Source organism: Helobdella robusta (genome assembly GCF_000326865.2).
Source record: "Helobdella robusta unplaced genomic scaffold HELROscaffold_21, whole genome shotgun sequence".
Classification (NCBI taxonomy): domain Eukaryota; kingdom Metazoa; phylum Annelida; class Clitellata; order Rhynchobdellida; family Glossiphoniidae; genus Helobdella; species Helobdella robusta.
The window spans coordinates 49,220-66,232 of NW_008704124.1; the positions used below are offsets into that span (position 1 = coordinate 49,220).

At 31.5% G+C, this 17,013-nt stretch overlaps 1 protein-coding gene across 1 annotated transcript in view; it reads right to left on the reverse strand.

Moving 5' to 3' along the window:
* Positions 1-17,013, reverse strand: part of HELRODRAFT_77746 (hypothetical protein) — a gene marked incomplete at both ends in the record, with an annotated part of 71,407 nt that overhangs the window by 32,420 nt on the left and 21,974 nt on the right. The window contains 2 exons of the mRNA XM_009018221.1: positions 1,371-1,419; positions 14,977-15,066. Of these exons, the coding sequence (XP_009016469.1) occupies positions 1,371-1,419; positions 14,977-15,066 (139 nt within the window). The remainder of the gene's footprint in view (positions 1-1,370; positions 1,420-14,976; positions 15,067-17,013) is intronic.

A 17,013-nucleotide genomic window follows, 5' to 3' on the forward strand; every position in this document is an offset into this window, starting at 1 on the left:
ATTATAAACTTAGTCAAGAGAAAAACAACAAGACGAACAGCACTGAACGTCAAATAAATTTGTGATGCTATTTAAATAGCATATGGACAAATTTTGAATACATAAAAAATTACAAAGCGATGGTTTTATTGCAAATTCATCAACATAAAAACCTACTAGCATTTATTTGTTCAATTATCTATACAACAAAATAACAGAAAACAATTAAAAAACTAAATAAACAAAAGAATAAATAAACAAAAGAATAAACAGACTATATGATCGGCGATTTTTTCAACAAAATCAACATCAAAGTTTTACTATTTTACTCACATTACATCATCACCCCACATTCATCCATCCATCCACTCACCACAACTGTCAGCCAATTTTTATCAAGTAACATTTACAGGAAATCTCAATTCAATCTAATAAACCGACATATATTTGTGTATTTATGTAAAAAAAAATAAATATATGGTTATTTTAAGTAAATGTCAACGTGAAAACAAAAAACAGCACAATTTTTTTAAATTTCTTTAAAATTCGTTAAACAACAAAAAATATTTTAAAATTTTTGTGCTCAAGAAGAACAAAAATCTCCAATCCAATTTTGCAAGCACTTGAAATTGTATATCAAAATGGAAAAAGAATTTAACAAATTTCAAACTAAACAACAAACAATTTGTGGGTACATTGATGTGATATTTTGGCAACAAACACATGGACAGCGCAATACGACATGAATTAATCTCCAAGAAAAAACTAGACCAACAAATCAGGAATATTATCAACATGAAAAAAAAACAAAAATAACATCAACCAGCATTAATGTCAGAAGAACAAAAACATGAACAAAAAGAAACAACATTCCAATGAACACACAACTGGAGATAAAATAACTTCGACAGCACCAAAACAACAACACCAAACAATGACGTCATCAAAATAACAACATCACCCATAAAAAACGTATGCAAAAATAAAAGCAAACCAATATCTGAACATCAAAACAAAAACATCGACAACAACAATAACAACAAAACAATTACAACAAAACAACAACAATATCAAAACAACAACAACAATATTAAAATAACAACAACCTTATCAAGACAGCAACAATAACAAAAAAAACAACAACAATAGTAATAATAATTACGTCAAACCAATAACGACAATATCAAAACAACAACAACAATAACGACAACAACAACAATAACGACAATAACAACAACAATAACGACGACAACAACAACAATAACGACAACAACAACAATAACAATAACGACGACAACAACAACAATAACAACAACAATAACGACAACAACAATAACGACAACAACAACAACAACAACAACATTAAAACAACAACAACAAGAGAAACTAACCCCGGTGTCGTTGAGTTGTTTTATCCAACATCATCATGGCGTCCTCAATCTGATAAAAAAAGTTTATCGTTATTATCATCATTCATGTTACATGTTTGTATTCCGTAATTATGTGTCTATGTATGTCTGCGTGTGTGTGTGTGTATGTGTGTGTATGTGTGTGTGTGTGTGTGTGTGTGTTTGTGTGTGTGTGTGTGTGTTTGTGTGTGAGTGTGTGGTTTGCTTTTCTATGCATGCATGCATGTGTTTAGGTATGTGTAAATATGTTGAGGTATTTTTTGTATCCTTACAAACTTAATGTGTGTGTGTATGCGCGAGTAAATGAATGAATGAATGATTGAGTGAATTAACAAACGAACGAACGAACCAACAAACGAACGAATGAACAAACGAACCAATAAATGAAAGAGTTGAAAATGAATGAACTGAAAAATTGTTACAACATCACGAGACGAAATAATACATGTTCGTGTTTTTAAAATAAGTTCCAGCAATCGTTATTATCGTTGACAATGAAAGTGAATCCAGTGAAAGTGAAATTTCATTATCATGATAGTTATCATCGTCATTATCATCATCATCGTCATCTTCATCATCGTCGTCGTCTTCATCATCATCGAAACTTTGTGCACGCAGTTTTCAATATTATAGAGGGCAATAACATCAATTATATCTTACGCCTGTTTTTCTATTTTTTCTTCCTTCCTACAATCGTCATCACCACTACCACTGTCATCATCATCATCATCACCACACCACCCCATCCATCATCATCATCATATCGATCATATTCATCATCGTCATTATCATCATTATCATGTTCATCATCACCACACCATCATCATTGTCATCATTATCATATTCATCATCATCACTATATTCATCATCATATGGATCATATTCATCATAGTCATTACCATCATCATCATCATCTTCTTCTTCTTTATTACCATCCTCATCATCATCATATTCATCACTACCACCACCACCATCATCATCATAATCATATTCATATTCATCATCATCATCATCGTCATCATCGTCATCGTCGTCATCGTCGTCATGATAATTAATATCAACATAATGACCATCACAGCTATATATACTGTTATAAAAGTTGTGAAGGGTGACGCCGCAATGGATTCAAACGACTGAAAGATGCTAAGTGAAGTGGTTAATAACAGAGTATTAACAAAGATCTTAAAACTGAAAACAGTGATATTTTACAAAAATGTAATCCAGATAGTTACAACAGTTATTACATTTTTACAGTATTTGTAATGGGTAAATAGTTTTTTTTAAGAACAGAGTAATTAATTTCATTAATTTCAGTACTCAGTTATTAGTTTAGTTACCGTTTAAGAGTAACCTCACAACACTGGCTATATCGTCATCAACGTCATCATCGTCGTCGTCATCATCACAAACGATATCAGTAGCTACCTGGAAATCATCATCATCCTCATCATCATCATCATCATCTTCTTCTTCTTCATTATCCTCTCATCATCATCATCATCATTATCATCATCATCATTTTCATTACAATCCTCATCATCATCCTCAATATCATCATCATCCTCATTATCATCATCATCCTCATTATCATCATAATCATATAATCAGAAACGGTTCATCATCGTCAGATCACTCAAATATAACCATTCCACCATCTTCACTGTAATCATTTTTATCGTTTTCATCGTCGTCGTCGTCTTCATCATTAAAAACGCTATCTCCCCACATCAATTATACAACGTTGCATTCATATTTCCAATCATGAACTCAAACTGAACTCAATGATAATCAACAACAACAGCAGAAAAAATATCATCTGTCACATCATTCGTCATCATTAAATTCAACCCGGTACTTGAATTAACATATTCATCATCACTATCATTACGTCATCGTCATCGCCATCATCGTCATCAATTTTCTATCATCGTATTTGTCATCGTTATCATTACTAACCAACCGACATTCATTCATTCATTAATTCGTTCGTTCGTTCATTCATTCGTTTGTTCGTTCGTTGTTCGTTCGTACGTTCGTTCGTTCGTTCGTTCGTACGTTCGTTCGTTCGTTCGTTCATTCATTCATTCATTCATTCATCTATTCATCCATCTATCCATTCATCCATCTATTCATCCATTCATCCATCCATCCATCCATCCATCCATTCATTCATTCATTCATTCATTCATTCATTCATTCATTCATTCATTCATTCTTTTATCATCTGATCACTCATCTGATTCTAAGTACTTAACCATCTTCATCATCGCCGCCATGATATCATCATATTATCGGTGTTAGAAAAATTCAATTATAAATTTTCCATGATCTTGATAATTTTTATTATCTTTTTGACGTCAAATGCCAGAAGTGTGACAACGTCATCGCCGCTATCAATATCTTTCAGTAAAAAAACTGTTATTAAACTTAAGGAGAAGCCGATGCACGGTTAAAAGTTTAATTTTCAGCTATCTATATCGTCATCAGCATCATCGTTAATATCAGTGACATCACAATCGTCATCATCATCATTATCATCATCATCATCATCGTTATCATCATCATCGTTATTATCGTCATCATCATCGTCGTCGTCATCATCATCGTCATCATCATTCATTATCGTTATAATTGGTACCGTCTTAATCACTAATATTTTTGTCGTCGTTATTACATCACCACTAATGTCCTCACCATATCATTAGTCCTCATCATCACCATCATCATCACATGATGACGCGGCGAACATGAATAGTTTCATCACGTGACTCTGATTTGCATGACGTGATGCAAATAACAAGGACCAGCAAATGACGTCACTAATGATGTCGTGTTTTCGTCCGTTCGGTTTTGTTTATTAAAAATTATTAATTATTATTTTCTATTAGTAGTGGCCTCACTATTAGCATTATTAACATTTGAAAAACTTGGTACATACTTTAAAAATCGCTGTGTTTGTCCAGGCTAGTTTTCTCGGTTGATACATAGTAAAGTTAGTTTTGCTTTTAACATTGAAATTAGTTTGTTTAGTTAAATTTGTATTCTTATTTCATAATGTACATGCTATTATTTGCAAATCAAAAATAGAACTTTAAATTAATTTTCATTCAAATTTATTCTGGAAAACATTCCGAATTTTTTCATCCTGCTAAGTTTCGTTAAACTCAGTTCATGAGATGAGATCAAAAATCTGGACAGGTTTCGTAAAACTGGACCAAATCTAATGATAATTCTTGTGAAATTAAACGCTTGAAAAGCAGGCTTTCAGAGAATAAACAATTATACATATAAAAATAATGAAAAAATCAGACTAAAAACAAAAAACATTGAGAAATATTTTACTTTTGAAAGGCCGCATATTTACTTAAATAGCAATTTTTTTCGACTCTGAGAAGAATTTTTCAAGATTTGAGACTTTTTTAGACATAATGTCTGGATGACGACTTTTTCTTTTTTTGAGCGAACAAGACCTCGCGGGGGGCAGCCTAAAATAGCTTCGCGGACCATAGTTTGCCCACCCTTTGGTTAGTCAAATCTACAAACACACAATTTAAAAGATCAACATAGTAATAGTGTAACAGCAGATAAAATGTACTGCAAAAAAACATCATCTATCAATACATTATTGTCGCTTTAAACGTTATCGTAATCATCGTCAGAATCATTGTGGTCGTCATCAGCATCGTTTCATCATCATGGTCGTTCGTCATTATTAAGAATTAATTGTCATCATTTTAAATATAAAAATTTTGTTGTAAATGTTATACTTTTGAAGTATCTGGCTCCGAACTTGTCATTGATAGTTCCATCAATGTTGTTATCATCAGCATCATCATGATATAACATCAATTTTTCATAACATATTTAATATCAAATTATATTTATCATCATTATTTTCAATTTCATCACACCATCATCATTAACATCACCGTTATTATCAACAAAGTCATATTTATTGGTTATATATCATTTTACAGTTTCAATCATCATCGTTATCACCAGTGATAGCCTCATTATCACCATCATTTTCAACAACACCATCATCTTCATCACTGTCTCATCATCATCATCACGGTCTCATCATCATCATCATCGTCGTCGTCGTCGTCACTGTTTCATCATCATCATCACTCTCATCATCGTCATCATCATCATCATTATCATCATCACTGTCCACATACAGAGCATCATCATCATGACTGCTCTCTTCTTTCCAGAACAGATCACGTGCCTGTGAAGATGATGGACGCTTCATTTCACTCCAATGATGCAACCGCTGATGCTTTGTAACTTTTTCATTCATTCGCCTGTGCTCATTCATTAATTTGATCATTCTTTCATTTGCTCATTCGTTCATTCATTCGATTATATATTTCTTCGTTCGTTCGTTCAGTCGTTTTCCATTTGTTCTTTCATTCGTTCGATTGTTCATTCATTCATCCATTTAATCAATCATTCATTCAGTTGTTCCTATTTCTGCCATTTTTCAATGTTCATATCTGTCTTCACTCAATCATTCACTCATCTGTTCATTCATCCACTTCTTGTGATTGTTCGGTCATTCATTTTCTGTTCGTCGCTTTTGTTTTCTGTTTTTAATTTGTTTGATTGTTTGCCCACTCAATTATGCGTTCATCTCCCCTGTCGTTCTCTTGTTTGTTGTTTGATATTTTCTGAACAACTAGCTCTCCTCCAACATTTCAGTTGTTGGTTCCTTCGTAGAGTCATTCAATGTTGCACTTTCGAAAATTCTACTAATTTACTTTAACAACAACATATTTCATTCTCTACGCTGAACAAAATTCAAATGAAGAAAACTATTCAAAATATTATTTTATTACTTATTAACAATAATAATTTAAATAATATAATATCTCAATTGCGTGTAGTAATTGCGGATGAATAAATGTAATAGATAGTGATAGATAGTGATAAATGCTGGCAAATATTTTGTCATTTATCTATTTTGATTGACCTCTGTTGGCAACTTATTTTCAACATTCCCTTTTAAATCAATACAATTATGTGTTATAAGTGAAGTTTTTCCACAAAATTAAATAATGAACACTATTTTTGGAAATAGATCTATCATTTGTATCATAAATTTTGTATTATTTGTATCATAAATTTTGTATCATTTGTATCATTGCTTAGAAAATATGGAAATTATTTTTTTCATAAACGGTCTCGTTATTAGTACCTAAATTCCGTGATAGCGAAATTGTACAGCTTATGAAAAGATTTTTTTTTCAATAGAAAAATATTTCGCGAGAATAATCACATAAAAAATTATGATAGTTTTGTGAACAAGTGTTTGCCTGGTGTCTGTGTGTGTGTGTGTGTGTGTGTGTGTGTGTGTGTGTGTGTGTGTGTGTGTGTGTGTGTGTGTGCAGGGTGAAAAAAAAATGATTGAGGCATTATATAGTGGAATGGTTCCTGATTGATTACACTTAGTCGCACGCGCGCCATTACATTCAATGCATCACAGAGTCAATCAGACAAGCAGTCGAGCGAATTCAACTTGGTAATGCAACTTTATAAAATGTTATAAATATTATTATTTGCACATCTTGCCATAATTCTTCATATTCATTTTTACAATTATATTTATTCATAATTCTTGTTTCAATTTTGTAATTTAGAACTCATTTTTATAATAATTATCTCTCCTTTTTCGTCTTTATTCATTTGTTGTGATTGATTCATATTTCAATAATGGCAAGGAACTAGAGATAACAAAAAAAGTAAATAACCATTAATTAAAGGTAATAATAAACAGATATATAAATTTTGTTTAGTTAAGAAAAACATCTCAACAGGTAGCTAGGTTGAAAGCTTCCATGTCTGAAATCTCACGTTGGATGGGATGATGTTTTTAAACAGTGATTGGTGAGGAAGCTGACCACCAGCGTTCTTGCGATCACTTTTTTCATTGTTATCCCATTCAATCTGGTGGATTTTCACTTTGCTTTCATAAGACATTAATTGCAAATTCCTTTCAATAACTTTCTTTCGCGGGTCCATCCATCCATTCATCCATCCATCCATCCATCCATCTATCCATCTGTATGCAGGCTCATTTATTTTCTATTTTAAGCATCAATACGTGACGTAATAGGATGACGTCATTAGAACTCGACCTAACGGATTAATTTAAATTCCTGAGGATAGTCGTTGGGTGGCTTGCTGAGTGAGTGAGTGAGTGAGTGAGTGAGTGAGCGAGCGAGCGAGTGAGTGAGTGAGCAAATAAGTTAGTGAATATATATGCGAGTGAGTAAACTAATGACTAAAAAAAATAACGGCTTGTGAAGGATAAAGTTGGGTTTCAATAGACTAGTTAAAGTTACAACGATTGGATAAAAATTTATCAGATAAAAATTAAAAATGTTTTGATGAAAATGAACGAACGAACAAGTTATTGAAGGAAGCAGAAATTGCAGGAATGTACAGTGCGAAAGAAAGAGTGACCGTGTTCGAGCAGAAACCTCAACTGCATTAATCTCGCATAAGACAACAAATGAACGTGATGGTCGGCGCATATATATTTAAAAGCAGGCGAGTAAATGTTGTGCAGTTGAATTGAGACATTTGAATGCTTGCATGAACCGCACCGCACTGACACCACTATCGCCGCTATCACTACCATAACCATCACTACTTCTACTACCGCAACAACGCAACCACCATCATCATTTGTTCCGCTCGTTAATGTGTGGCTGGTGCGGTAACAAGTTCGCTTTCCATCTTGTGATCCACTGAGTCTTTATTTCAATTTTATGATGATGTCAACGTATGTTGCCGCGGCCATCTTGCTACGTCACCGTTAGTTTTCCTGCTTCTCTTATTACTTACTGCTTCCCTTGAAGCATCAGTACAATGATTATGGTGGTGAGAGTGACGTCATGGTGATGATGATTTGACGATGATGTGATGATGATGATGATGATGACGATGGTGATGATGGTGATGGTGACGAGGAGGATGGAAATGTTGGTGACGATATCAATTACAATGGCATAATAATTGCAAAAACTTGTTTTGAATCATTTACAAAATGTTGTTTTCGGTTTTATAACTCTTTTAAAGTTGGAAAATTTCACGACCAACTCCACAGTACTTCCTTCCATCTCACGGACATGCATACATACACGTGCAAACAAAGCAAAAAAGCAAAACGAACACAACAAACAACATGAACGGATGTAAAAACAACGGAGTGTTACATAATAAATTAAACAGCCGAACCTACTAACGGATAAATTGAACATAATGAATACAAAAAAATATTAAAAAATGATAAAAGATCAATTGAAATATTGAAAACATTGCTGACATTTAAAAAATAAAACTAAAGAGAATCAAACAGATTACGTTTATTTTGTTTCAAGAACTTGTAAATCATGTAAAAATATTCACTTAATGACGTCATGAATAACGTGACCAGGAGTATCAACGTCATCATTTCACTCGCCCACTTCTTCCTACTTCAAATTTTAATTTTTTTCAATGTTGAAGACACAGGGTTAAGCTTTCATTATGCTTACGTGCGTGTATGAAACGTACACTCAATGCGTTTGGTGCATGTTTTTATGGGTGTTGCAAAATATTTGTCAAATATTCTTCTACCTGACGATTCATTATATAAATCTTTCGCGAATTCAGCGGCAATTGCGAATGTGCTTTGAAAGTTTTTAGAGTTATTTTCTTTGTTTTACAAATTTAAATATACATTTTTGTTTAATTGAAAGTATTTTGAAAATGTTTTACTGCACAGTAAAACCATGTTGTACGGTTAAATTTTGAATAAAAAATTTTAAACAGTTGACAATGTTGTTTGCTGCCATATGAACCTCGCTGAAACCATTCGAGTTTAGTAAGATATTCAAATTAGATCTAATGACGCGAGTATGTAAAAATTAAATTAGTAAAAAATGTGTTGTTGATGAAATGTTGAACAGGTTTGTCACTGCAATTGATCATATTATTAATAGGAACTTATTACTTCATGTTTTAAAATTGAACTGCTTTATATGTTTTTACATGTAAAGGCAAATTTATATTTTTTTCACAAACAGTTCAGTCTGGCATTGAACCTGATTGCTGTGCGCCAATGCTGGATATAAAAAACACAACGCTTCTGCCTTTTGAGCTAATCTATGTACTAACCAAATTTTGAAATGACATTCATCATTTCAGAATCGTTTTTTTAATACTCAAGCGTTAATTGAAATTTTTGTTTTTTCGATTAACTACAATTAATAATAATAATAATTATTATTATTTCTACCACCACTACCATTACTACTACTACTACTACTACTACTACTACTACTACTACTACTACTACTACTACAACAACAACAACTATCATTGCCATCTCGTTATTACTTTTTCCCATTAATATTGCCGTCTCGTTATTATTCTCCCCATTATTACTGCCATCTCGTTATTATTCTTCTCATTATTATTGTCGTCTCGTTATTGTTATTACTGCTATTATTTTTTGCAGTGTTATCTTTACAGAACAGCGGTCTGTACATAACGGACAATCAAGCATCATCAATAAGTAACGACGCCAGCCCACTATAAACAAAACCATCCCAGCAACACGAAGAAGACCATAATAATAATAATAATAATAATAATAATAATATTAATAATAATAATGATAATGATAATAATACTATGATAACAATAATTACACCAAAATAACAAAGGCAATTACAACTGATAATAAGTAATATTAATGGAAGCTAAAATACTGCAAAGAACAACATTAACGATAAAAAGTTACAATAGTAATAATAATAATAAATAATAATAGTAATAATAACAATAAAAATAATAAGACAAGTCAAAAAATTGCAAAATGAGCACAAAAGCTGAAAAAATCCGGTATCTTAGATCAAGTAGGCATCCGCTGAAATATTAGTGCTATTCATATTATAATTATTATTGTTATTCATTTTCATATTATTATTATTATTTATTATATTATTTTTTTTATTCTTATCAGTGTTATTACAGTTGTTGTGACTTTTTTCGAATTCTTCTGCGTGCGATGTTAAACTGCAACTGCTGTTCTTACTTGCTTTGATTGTATTTGATTTCATAGTTGTAGGTGATTTGCTCAATGGTTAAAATTTTATTGGGGATTGTTTGTTTGAAGCCGCCTGGTTTAAATAAACTAATTTTTGTTTTTTAATCATAATTTGTTTAATAAATAATAATAATAATATTTCTATTAAATGAAAATAATTTTGAAATTTTGGCATGAAATTTTTTAAAAGTATTATTTATCATCACGTTTTTTAAACATTTCATTAAAAGCAAGATAGCATTTTGTGGAGAATTTCAATTATAAACATGACAGGCGCCACATGATTGTTTAGCATGGGGTATAGTTGTGTTTGTTTGTATGTAGTTGTCTGTGGTTGTGTGTAGTTGTGTGTGGTTGTGTGCGGTTGTGTGTAGTTGTGTGTGGTTGTGTGCGGTTGTTTGTGGCTGTTTGTGGCTGTAAGTGTTCTCAAGTTCTGTTGCATCGTTTCTCGTTTTTTTTAAATGATTCTATTTGATTGTATATGTTCGTATAATATGTACCTTCTTTGTTATTTGAATGAATGTCAGTAAAATTAACAAATAAGTAATCAAATTACCAGATAATTTTAAAAAATAAAACAATAAATATAGAAAAATAAAAAAGCAAAAACAAATTTATCCCGAAAAAACACACGTATATCTGTGCAAGGGTCATTTCGTGTTGATGTTCAACAGACGTATAAGGAAGGAATAAATCTCAAAAAATTGCAAAAAAACAAATGAAGAAAAATAAAGTTTCAATTTTTTTTCTTTCGCATCGGCTAACAATTTCCAATTTTTTCATGAAAAAATTTTGACGAGACGTGACAAGCGTGCAAAAATATGAAGCGCTTCATCATTATTTTTTTATCGCCCATCTCTGTTTGCGTCATTCCTATCGTTTCGTAACTATCGATTCATATTTCAAATGTCTGGTTATTATTGTCATTGGCGGCCATGTTTACATTGATGACGTTTGCACATTGCTCATGATAATGATCCTTGGTCTATGTGATAATGATGATGATGATGATCACGACGACGACGACGATGATGATGACGATGATGATGGTGGTGGTAGTGATTAAAACGATGACGACGATGATGATGATGATGATGATGATGATGATGATGATGATGATATGATGATGAAACTGCTTCGACTATAATGATGTTTGTAATAATAATAATAATAATATAAGAATGAGAATGAAGACTTACTAATAATAATAAGAGAATTGATCAACATGATGATATGGTTGAAATGATAACGTGGAAGGGGTTGTGGTGCTGCAAAAGATGACGACGAACAAGGAAAATAGCGCTGATAATTATGCCGATAACGTCAAAGTAGATATAGATCTTCAATATAATCGAAATAATAATGCCGGTGATAAAGCTGTTTATTATCACTAAAATGGTGATGATGAAGATGATGATGGTGATGGTGAAGACGACAACGGTGTTGGTGATGGTAATGATTAATTCGGTGGTTATGATAATGATGGCAGTGATGATGATAATCTTGATGATGATGATAATCGTAATCATGTTTGTGATGATAATGAGGAGGACGATGTTAATGATGACGACGACGACGATGGTGATGATGACGACGTTGATGACGATGATTACGATGATGATGATGATTAGAAAAACGACAAGGACTGTGATGAATAATGCGACAATAAGACGTCCAGTTTATGATTAATGTGGCTGGTCCTAATCAATTATGAATAATAACGATATGTTAACTTTATGTTAATTTTATGCTCCATAGTACGTTCTGTTTGAATTTTGTAAAATATATGATCTGTTATAAAAAAAATACGTCAATGTAATATTCATGAAATATTGTCACCGAATCATAAGAAGCACCAGTCAGCCGACAAGTAAACATTGAAAGAACAACATAAAGGATGGTCTGGAAAAAGAAATAACTGGAAGGATGAAGAGAGATGATTTGAGCGGAGAACAAAGCTGTTTAGCGAAATTCCAAAAATAAAAGAGAAAAATCACGTGATCCGAGAAAAAAATTTTTCGTCAACTATATTAATCACCAAACCCATGCGACTTCTATCAGTTTAGGGGTGATTCCGGCAAGAATAAACATGGCTCGTCAGAGGTGTGACATTACCTCGATTGAAAAAATGTACAACTTAATATTTTCAGATGATATAGAAATAAATAGAAATAAAAACAAATAGAAATAAAAAATAGAAACATATATAATAATATGGAAAATAAATTCTTGAGTTGAACAATTTAGTGTCTCCAATCTTTCGTTTTCCAAAAAAATTATAATTTCAGTTATGAAATTAGTATAATTTACGATGTAGGCCACATCATTTTTGAAATATTATCACCGTAATAATCAACCAAATCATCTTTACAATCATCTTCGTAATCATCTTCATAATCATCTTCATAATCATCTTCATAATAATCTTCATAATCATCTTCATAATCATCTTCATAATCATCTTCATAATCATCTTTATAATCATCTTCATAATCATCTTTATAATCATCTTTATAGCCCGTTATCATGTCACATACAATCATCATCTTCGTAATCACGTTACATAATCACATTACGTAGAAAGCAATGAATATGATTCATTTGCGTTTCAATATTTTCCCAATATTTCCTGAATGATTTCGCCTGCCAGCCAGCATCGGTACGGCCATTCTTTCTTGAGACATTTCTTTATATTATTTTCGGGTTTTTGTTATTTTCGTCGTCAAAATATCATTGGCAGATGCATAACTTTTGCTCCAACTGTAGTCTGCACGCTTATATCTATCCATATTATACATACATACATATACCATATGTGGTGGTTGTATATTTATTTGCTTTGGGGTATTACGCACAATCTTTTTTTTTAGTCTTTGTTATCTGCAAATTTTAAAAATTTTAAAATGTGCAAATAAAAATGAAAACTGAAGAGGAGGAAGATACAAAGCAAAAAGAGAGAAAGAGGAAAAGAAATACACAAACAAACATTAAAAAATAAGATAGAAACAGGAAACAGACAGAGAGAGAGAGAAAGAGAAAGAGAGAGAGAGAGAGAGAGAGAGAAAGAGAGAGAGAGAGATAGGAAAGAGAGAGAGAGATAGAAAAAAAAGAAAGAAAGAGAAAAAGGAGAGGGAGAGAAAGGAGAAAGAGTTTTTCATCGTTGATCAGAGATTAGACTATAAGATTTTTGACTCGAGTTAAGTTATTGCAAAGCTTAAAAGTTTTACAAACCATGAAGACTCGCGTAGATTTCCAAAAGTTCCCCTAAAAACTAAAACTGACCATCAATGCGTTATAATTTTTGCAGAAGTGATTCAACAACGATTTTTTTGACAAAATAGGCGAGTAGACATGCAACAGTTTCGTCGTTATTTCAAAATAAATCTGCTTTTTCAAAGTATTAAATAGAATGAATGGAATTTTTTCTTAACGAGCAAATTAAATTTAAATTAGTAAAAAAAAATTTAAAAAAAAGGACGTTTCAGTATTTTGTTACATATATATTTATTCATAGATCATACACATGCACATACAAATTGGATTAGATGGAGTCAATAAATAATAAAGAGACAGGGTAGAAAAAAGGATAGGCTGTAGATAGATGATTAGAGAGAGAGATTGAGATATAAAAAGATGGATGGAGAGATGAAAAGATGGATGAATGAAAAATTGATGTAAAGATGAATGGAAAGATGGATGGATGAATGGATGAAAAAATAGATGGAAAGATGAATGAAAAGATGAAAAATGATGGGCCATTGTACATGGGAACATCTATCGCTGCATAAACACCACAGATCAATGAAATAAAATGATGACGACGATGTTGATGATGACTATGAAAGTAAGGACGATGAGGCTGGTGATGATGATGATGACGATGAGGAAGATGATGATGACGATGAGGAAGATGATGATGACGATGAGGAAGATGATGATGACGATGAGGAAGATGATGATGACGATGAGGAAGATGATGATGACGATGAGGAAGATGATGATGACGATGATGATGATGATGATGACGATGAGGAAGATGATGATGACGATGATCATGATGATGATGATTATGATGATTATGATGATGATGTTGATGACGATGACGACGATAAACACACAAAATATACATCTGTTTTCATTAAATATAAAAGCTCAAAATGTCTTGAAAACTTTTAATGATGCAGTTACTGACCACAAAATGATTGTATGATTAAGAAAATAGTTTAATTACATGTTGTGGTAGTGATGATGAGGGCCAAAACTGAAATAAATTATGAATAATTGATAGTGGTAAAAATATAAAACAATGCGTATGTGCAACGATGAAGTGATGAATTGAGTAGATGGAACTAATGATGCAGAATCGTTTGGAAAGTATATATCGGAGTGGTTTGAAAAAAAAAGCTCGAAGATAATGATGACCAAAAGAAGCCAAAAATGATGATGACGAAGATGACGTTTATGAAAAGAAGAAACAAACTAACAAACCTGTCCATATTGGGAGAAGTATGCTTTGACGTCATCAACGCTTGTAGTCAGGGAAAGTCCGCCAATGAATATCTTTTTAGTCTTTGTTATCTGCAAATCATGAAGACGATGATGACGACGATGACGAAGATGATGGTAATGATGATGACGACGATGATGGTAGTAATGACGACGAAAAAGAGGAAGAAGATAATGATTGTGACTACTGTGGTTGTTTTAATAGCTGTTAAGGCTGTCGTTAAAGCTACAAACTAACTTTAAAAAAATGGTCAACAATTTTGAAAATGTCAACAAGAATAACGACAATAATAATAAAAAGAAGAAGAATGTGAACCAACTAACTAAATAATAATAAAAAAATAATAAAACAAAAAAAAACAAAAACAAAACGACAATTAATTTCAGCGCAAAATAAAACAAAACTATCCCTAGCATTATAAATAACGATGATGACCGGCTGTAAAGATGATGACATTGACGAATGATGTAGTGAGTGATAAACGAAAAAAAAACTGCATCGTGACGTATGTGTGACGTCATGGTGATGAATGTGATGCAGCATTTTTTTTATCCAACTCACTTTTTCCAAAGCAGAACAATCGCTGTAGCCATCCTGAAGTGAAAATCAAAGATATTAATTGTATTTTTTTTTAGTTTTGTGTCTTTTTATATTTCAAAATAATTCATGATAATTAGGACAATGGTATTTATTAAAATGAAATAAATATAAAATCGAATTTCTCAATTTTATATATAACCGTCAAATGCATTGCTATCACATCACCAATTTTATCATCGTCGTCAACAATTATTATTATCATCAATATTACCATGTTATCATTTTTATTTTTGTAAGCAGCCAGATTTTCCATCACCATCGTCGTCGTCGTCATCATCAACATCACAAACAAAAAAACAAAATATCAAATAAACAACGGCAACAACTAAAAAACAGGTCAACAGAACAACAACAAAAACTTATTACAAATCGATGGCTGAAAACAACAACAACAACATGTCTGTTGACAGCAACAACAACAACAACAAAATAAGAATCAAACACAAAAATCACTGAGAATTACTACCTCAGTAATAGTCAAAAACATGAAAGCAAATACAAAATGGTAACTGCATTCAATAACAACAACTAAAAATATACGTCATTAACAATAACAACAACAACAAATTAAAACTACAACAACAATAGCAGTAACAAATTACATCAATAACAATAACAACTGCAACAACATTAATGGCATTAAAAATAACATTAATAAGAACAATAACAAAAACAACAATATTAATGTTATATGACAACAACAGCAACAAAAACAAGAGCAATGACAATAAAAAATGACATTATCAACAACAACAAAAACAACACCAATAACAATTGACAACAACAAAATCAACAACAACAAATGACAACATCAACAACAACAACAGCCTTATCAAGTCCCAACAGCACATAGAGTATGCGACAAATTCCCGGCTATCAATCACACGTTATCATAACCAACACACACACGCATACAAAATATACTAACTATACTAAAGTGATATATTATACAATCTATATGTGTATATATATATATATATATATATATCATATGTCTATGGCATAATATATACAATTATACGTATGTGTGTACTTTTACAGCAATTTTCACTTCAAATATTAACATAAAATATGTATACATTGTATACAAAGTACACAAAATCACATTTATCATCAAAGTTTTATATTATATATGTACGTACGCACACACACACAAAAACACACACACAAACGCATGCACACACGCAAAAATATATATATATATATAAATATATATATATATATTTTATATATATAAATATATATATTATATATATATAAATATATATATATATATATTTTATATATATAATTTAGTTTTTATGGGGGATTTTTTTAAGGGAGCCAACACTTAAAACGTTTGGGAAACACTGAGTTAGATTAAAATTATGAATGAATTCGCTATACATTACTAAATTACTATATATTACTATATTAAA